This window comes from Palaemon carinicauda, chromosome 14 (assembly GCF_036898095.1).
Source record: "Palaemon carinicauda isolate YSFRI2023 chromosome 14, ASM3689809v2, whole genome shotgun sequence".
In the NCBI taxonomy this organism is placed as follows: domain Eukaryota; kingdom Metazoa; phylum Arthropoda; class Malacostraca; order Decapoda; family Palaemonidae; genus Palaemon; species Palaemon carinicauda.
Genome location: NC_090738.1, coordinates 8,076,395 through 8,083,894, shown reverse-complemented (window position 1 = coordinate 8,083,894; position 7,500 = coordinate 8,076,395). Strand labels below are relative to the sequence as shown.

At 33.6% G+C, this 7,500-nt stretch overlaps 1 protein-coding gene across 1 annotated transcript in view; it reads right to left on the bottom strand.

Moving 5' to 3' along the window:
• The window catches only part of LOC137653413 (kinesin heavy chain-like), a 518,115-nt gene that overhangs the window by 398,720 nt on the left and 111,895 nt on the right, over positions 1 to 7,500 (bottom strand). Inside the window, 1 exon segment of the mRNA XM_068386776.1 lies at positions 4,608 to 4,695. Within this exon segment, the coding sequence (XP_068242877.1) occupies positions 4,608 to 4,695 (88 nt within the window).

The window sequence follows — 7,500 nt, the reverse complement described above, 5'->3', positions numbered from 1 at the left end:
GAAACTGAAAGCATTAAATTCCCAGTATTAGAAAAATTTATTTTTGTAAAATCATTATTAAATTCGTGAAAACTCAAGTACCCAAGACATAAAAAATGCATTAAAAATATAGGAAATTGATATAAGATTAATATAAATCAAAATAAAATTCAAAGGCTGAAACTGGTAGAATTTTAATTCTGAATACATATAATAAACAAATTGCATCAAACGTAAATACTGCTTAAAAAGAATAAAGAAATCCTTATATTTGTATTAACCCCATCAACTTTAAACAAAGAATTCGGACAACATTTTCGCCAGCACCATAATCCACAGATAAAAAACACTTAGCAATAAAGATAATGATAAAAAACACAAGGAGCACTTATCTGGGGTTTGTAGCACAAAAGATTATTGGAAAACAATTTGGATATCCACTTCCCAACAATTTAACAATACAGGAAAACCCAGTTTCCACTACGGGTCTCTCTCTCTCTCTCTCTCTCTCTCTCTCTCTCTCCTCTCTCTCTCTCTCTCTCTCTCTCTCTCTCTCTATTAAACGAAACGTTAGGGGGAAAACCAGACGATTAAGTCCCCTATATACAGAAATTTGAACAAACCTATTTTAAAGAAATTCCTTCATATTTATTAGAGGTCGTTTCTACATCTGATTTATTTCAATTCCATACTTCGCTGTCCGTCAATTACGCAGGGAAGCTCTAAAATCAAACGAAGCAGGTATAGAGATCACATTTTTTCATTCAGTTTGTTATCCACAATGCTTTATTGATGCACATATCTTCAGGAAGCAACATCTTTAAGGAAAATGGAGTTTCTTGCTTGAGTGTACACTCAGGGACGCTGTTTCTATCTCTTTCCTTGTTCCCTCACTTGGATATTTTCCCTGTTAGACCCTTTAAGGGGTCTGTAGCATCTTGGTTTTCCAAATTGGGTTGTAGCTTAGCTAATAATGATAATTATGTGTGTTTATATATATATATATATATATATATATATATATATATATATATATATATATATATATATATATATATATATATACAGAGAGAGAGAGAGAGAGAGAGAGAGAGAGAGAGAGAACTTATTCATGGCGTCACACCTAAATCTTTGAGACCGTCCCCAGCTAAGCCCTTGGTCCTCATTTCCACGCACGTACTACAATATCTCTTACAAAATAGAAGAAAAAAACGTAAAAAGTTGAGCACGCAATAGATAAAAAAAAAACATTAATTTCGCCTGCCTTGGACAAACGTGTAAAAGATAGGAAAATGGATTTTAACAGTTGCTGGATTAGAAAGATTGCCCAAGTGGCATTAATAATAATAATAATAATAATAATAATAATAATAATAATAATAATAATAATAATAATAATAATAAAAACAATATTATCAGTAGTATACGGATTAACATTTATCGGAATTATCGGAACACAAATAGTAAATAAGGCTGCTCAGTAACTCTTTTTCATTTCTCATAAATCTTTTAGGAGAAGAGAGAGAGAGAGAGAGAGAGAGAGAGAGAGAGAGAGGAGAGGGAGAGAGAGAGAGAGAGGGGGGGGGGGTGCTATTCGGAGCACTATGATGTAAACGTTAAAAGATGTTTGAAAGCAAGATAAAATATGGAAGTGGGAATGTAAGGAAATTACAAGGCTAAAAAGTGGGAAACTTCTAGGAGTCGAAGTAATGATACAAATACTCAATAAATACCGATGGGCTAATCCCACAGGATTAGTAATATTAGTAGTAGCATATTCATCTTTTCTGAGTGGGGATACCTCCACCGTGGTGAAAGTTGTGTATTACCAAGATCAGTGAAGCAGTACTGGTCAGGGACACCCATACTAGATTGGATTGCTGTGAGCGATCAGATGAAAATCGCCGACGATCATCATTCCGCATTGAGCAGTGTGGTGATGAAAACTGGCTAAACACCATAAATTATTATTATTATTATTATTATTATTATTATTATTATTAGCCAAGCTACAACCCTAGTTGGAAAAGCAAGATGCTATAGGGCTCCAACAGGGAAAAATAGCCCAGTGAGGAAAGGAAATAAGGAAATAAATAAATGATGAGAATAAATTAACAATATATCATTCTAAAAACAGTAACAGCGTCAAAACAAATATGTCCTATATAAACTATTAACAACGTCAAAAACAGATATGTCCTATATAAACTATTAACAACGTCAAAAACAGATATGTCATATATAAACTATTAACAACGTCAAAAAACAGATATGTCATAGGTAAACAAATAAAAAGACTCATGTCAGCCCTGGTCAACATCAAAATATTTGCTCCAATTTTGAACAGACAGGTCTGAGGCCTGTATTCTGCAGTAGACTAGAAACAGCTGTATTTGTTGTTGTTGATAGGCATTCAAATTATTCTCTATGCAATGGAATACTTGCTAATTGTAAAAAAGTTCACCATGAGAATTATATCTGTCAATTGCGACTTGACGTCATGCCAAGAAACACACAAACCAAGCGAGTATTAATAATTTCCTTCATTAATCTAATCATATAACAGATTGGTTGATGCAAGAATTCGGAGTGACGTTGACAGAGTGGAATGTTGCATTGCACTGTTTGGTATCACGTGGTATACTTCGTATCCTTAAATACAATCAAAATAAATAACCCATTTAAAAGTTTAAAGGCCACTCATGAATGACAGAGGCAAGGGAAAGTAACATTGGTCTATCAAGCAGGACAATGCCCTAGAGACTGACCATATATCCATATGATTAGCGTCCAAGATCCCTTTTCACCCAAGCTAGGATCAGGGAGGGCCAGGAAATAGCTGATGATGACTCAGCAGGTAGACCTATAGGCTTCCCTAACCCCACTATCTTTAGCTCACAAGGATGTTGAGGTTGCCGCCACTAAAGGAACTAATGAGTTTGCGAGGTTGCCGCCACTAAAGGAACTAATGAGTTTGAGCGGGACTCAAAGCCCAGTCTGGTAATCATCAGGCAGGGACGTTACTAATAGGTCACCAAAGCCATTTATCTATATATATATATATATATATATATATATTATATATATATATATATATATATATATATATACATATATATACTAGTGTGTCTTCAATTTAATCAGTCTATTATCATTATCTTTCAATAAAGAATTGTATTTATAGATAAACTTTCAAAACAAAACCCAAGCGCTATGAACGGTCGTTCAGCGCCATCAAAGAGAGGGTCCTACATTTCCAGAACCCTTTGAAACGAGTTTGACAGAGATTTCTGAGAAATAAATTCTGAATTTGGACATCATTTTCAAGAAGTCTGCGTTTACCCACACCAGATTCCTCCATCTGAGCCCAACAACAATTTAAAATCGTTTTCCAAGCCTCTGTTAAATGCATAATGACCCCATTCATAGAATGCAAATTGAGTCGTACACCTCAAATCACAACTTTCGCAAAGTCCCTGAAGTAATCAACCTCCTACACACAAGATAAAGGGTCAGGTCGTGGAACCCCCAAAGGAATGAAACGAAAATGGGAAAAACTTTGGAAAAATAAAATGTATGAAAAATGTAGCAACACACTGATTAATATGGGCACTTCCAAACGGCTAAAAATAGAGATTGTTTTTTTTTTTTTTCAGGGTGACTTAATCAAAAGGGGAAATGGAAAGATGAAATAACGGTCGTAGCACTGAAAACCAAAAATAAAACTAACTTGCTTGATCAAATGGATTTGGAGGTATAAAAATATTCTGGACTCCATGAACGTAAATTATAGTGGCATATTGGAAAAGTCCCTAGTTGGGTTCCTGTAGGACTAAGGTTCCAGAATTACTCATGCTCGATCATTTCTAGTAGTGTGTGCGACCTCACCATCCTTGTGAGCAAAGGATGGAAGAGCCTGTACGTCTCCCTGCTAAATCATCAACAGCTATTGTCTGGCACTCCCTGGTCCTAGCTTTAGCAGAGAGGGATCTTTGGGGCTGATCAGATGTATGGTCAGTCTCTACGTTATTGTCACTGCACCTTGCCTCTGCCATTCAGATTGTCACTGCACCTTGCCTCTGCCATTCAGATTGTCACTGCACCTTGCCTCTGCCATTCAGGAGTGGCCTTTAAACCTTTAAATCCTTAAAAAGAAACTGACATGATTGATGAAGCTGTTCTAGATGAATTACAAACAAGTTTCACATTGTATTGTGTAAATAGGAAGTGAGAAAGTGGATGCATCACTGTACCACAATACAATATGTAAGAATATACACATTATAAAATGTATATGAAGAACAACAGAATTAATGACATTATAAGTAATATTGGTAAATAAATTTTGAAATTAATATAAATAGCAAGTGAGAAAGTGAACCCACCAGCTGTACCACAAACAATTTGTAAGAATATAAACATTATAAAATGTGAGAATTGTAAATGTGTATATATATATATATATATATATATATATATATATATATATATATATATATATATATATATAATATATGTATATATATATATATATATATATATATATATATATATATATATATATATATATATATATATATATAATCTTAATAATCGAAAAACCAATAATGAAGAACAACGAACCATACCTTTGACGATGTCCCTGGCTACGATGTCGTAGACCTTCTCCTGGCTAGAGTTGGGCTTGATCACACGGTCGAACAGATACACCTTCCCCTGGAAAAAGAAAAGGAGGACGTCAAGACAAGGTGCGCTACAAAACGTTCTTCAGAAAAATGATAAGTGAACGCAAACAATTACACTCCAGAGGGGAGGAAACTGAACAGATCATGATGAAGACTATTTCTCTCTCTCTCTCTCTCTCTCTCTCTCTCTCTCTCTCTCTCTCTCTCTCTCTCTCTCTCTCTCTCTCTCTCTCTACACACCTCTCTCTCTCTCTCTCTCTCTCTCTCTCTCTATATATATATATATATATATATATATATATATATATACATATATATCAACATATATATATATACATATACATATATGTGTATATATATATATATATATGTACATATACATATATATATACATATATATATATATATATATATATATATATATATATATATATATATATATGTAAATATATATATATATATATATATATATATATATATATATATATATATATAAATCATATGTATATATATGCATACATATAAATATAATGTAAGTATATATACATATATACACATATATATACTTTATAAAATACAATAAAAATAAAACTACGCACCAATTAGCTGTGTTATTATTGAACCGGAACCGGGAAGAGGGAAAAGGGCGTAAGCTAAGCTTTAACCTCACGGGTCAGAAAAAATTGAATTTTATCGGAACACAAATAGCAAATATGGCAGCTCGGAAACTCTCATTTTCACTCCTACATAAATAGTTTAGCTGAGAGAGAGAGAGAGAGAGAGAGAGAGAGAGAGAGAGAGAGAGGAGAGAGAGAGAGATTTCTCTATTTGAAGAGAGATTTCTCTATTTGAAGAGAGATTTCTCTATATTGAGAGAGAGAGAGAGAGAGAGAGAGAGAGAGAGAGAGAGAGAGAGAGAGAGAGAGATTTCTCTATTTGAAGAGAGAGATTTCTCTATTTGAAGAGATTTCTATATATTTAGAGAGAGAGAGAGAGAGAGAGAGAGAGAGAGAGAGAGAGGAGAGAGAGAGAGAGAGAGAGAGAGAGAGAGTATACAAAATTGATATTTAAAAACTTGTTGATCTGCAGTTGAATAGAAAATAGATAGCTTTATTGTACATCAAATAAACTGCAATGCTGTTATTTTAACTGCTTTATTGTACATCAAATAAACTGCAATACTGTTATTTTAACAAGTCTAACTACCGAGAGTAAACACATGCATTCAGCATACCTCTGCCAATGTCACACACACACAGCATTAGATTATTTAATTGCAATATCCTAAGTTACACAAAAATGCAAACTACTTTGTGCCCATACCCTTCAAATACAAGACTTGATAAATTCTATCATTAGATAATTATCACAATTGACCCAAAGGCAAGGGATAACTTACAAAAACACTACCTATGGAGGACTTAAATCTTCCAAAATGATTCAACTTAGGGTCTGAGTTTTGATGGTGTTTTGGGATGTAATATCTTTTACATAAAGACTGTAAGCTAGTGTACGTGACCCGTCAACTATAACGGCTATATATTAGATAGAAACGCACACATACAGACTCAACCCTTCCCACCCCCTCAACCTTTCCTAAATACCACACGGCAGTTTGGGTAATCTATGGGAGATTGTGCTTTCCGATTGGTGACAAGATACGATATGATATGATATAATATATATATATATATATATATATATATATATATATATATATATAGATATATATATATATATATATATATATATATATAGCCAGACATTTGCTCTCTATTACATGGCTGAGATAAAACCTTACAAGTGCACCTTAGGCGATAAAAATGTTTGTACGATGCTAAATATTGCTAAAAATATTTGACTTTTTAGAAGATATTAAAACATTCCTTAACATCCTACATCTACGATAAATGAGGGTTGTGGTAGCCTACTGGAGACGTTCCTGCCTGGCCTTTTGCTTGTCTGGGGTTCAAGCCCCGCTCAAGCTCCATAGTTTCTTGTAGTGTTTGAAACCTCACCTTCCTTGTGAGCTAAGGAGAGTGGAGGGTTTTGGGGGAGCCCATACGTCTACCTACTGAGGTCTTAGCAGCCATTGCCTGGCCCTCCGTGGTCCTAGCTTGTGAGGAGAGGGGGTTTGGCCGCTGATCATATACTATATATACAGTATATAGCGCATTGTCCCTTGCCTCTTGACATTCATGACGACCTTTAAACAAACACTAAATGTATGTTTTTCACTCTCCCCTATGTATCTACAGTACACACACACACACACACACACACATATATATATATATATATATATATATATATATATATATATATATATATATATATATATATATATATATATATATATATATCTACTTATATATATCTATATATATATATATATATATATATATATATATATATATATATATAGATAGATAGATATAGATATATATATATATATATATATATATATATATATATATATATATATATATTTAATATATATATCTATATTCTCTTTTACACCATCTGCGCCTCCTCCACATTCCCAAGGCTTTCATCTGAAATCCTTGTACCTTGCCCTTTTCCATGGGATGTGTAAACTTGCCCGCTTCGATTTTTAACCAAGAGGAAGTCATTTTTCACGTTCCCAATCCTCATATGATTTCATCAAACTATAATTATTGAGGGTTTTAGGTTACTTGTTGTTGGGTATTACATGGAAAAAAGAATGTTTGGATTTAATGACAGATAATTAGAAGGTGAGATAAGGTGAAGGATGATATGGAGAGCAGAGGTTTGGTGGAAGAGGATGCCTTTGACAGAAGGCATTGAAGAGGGC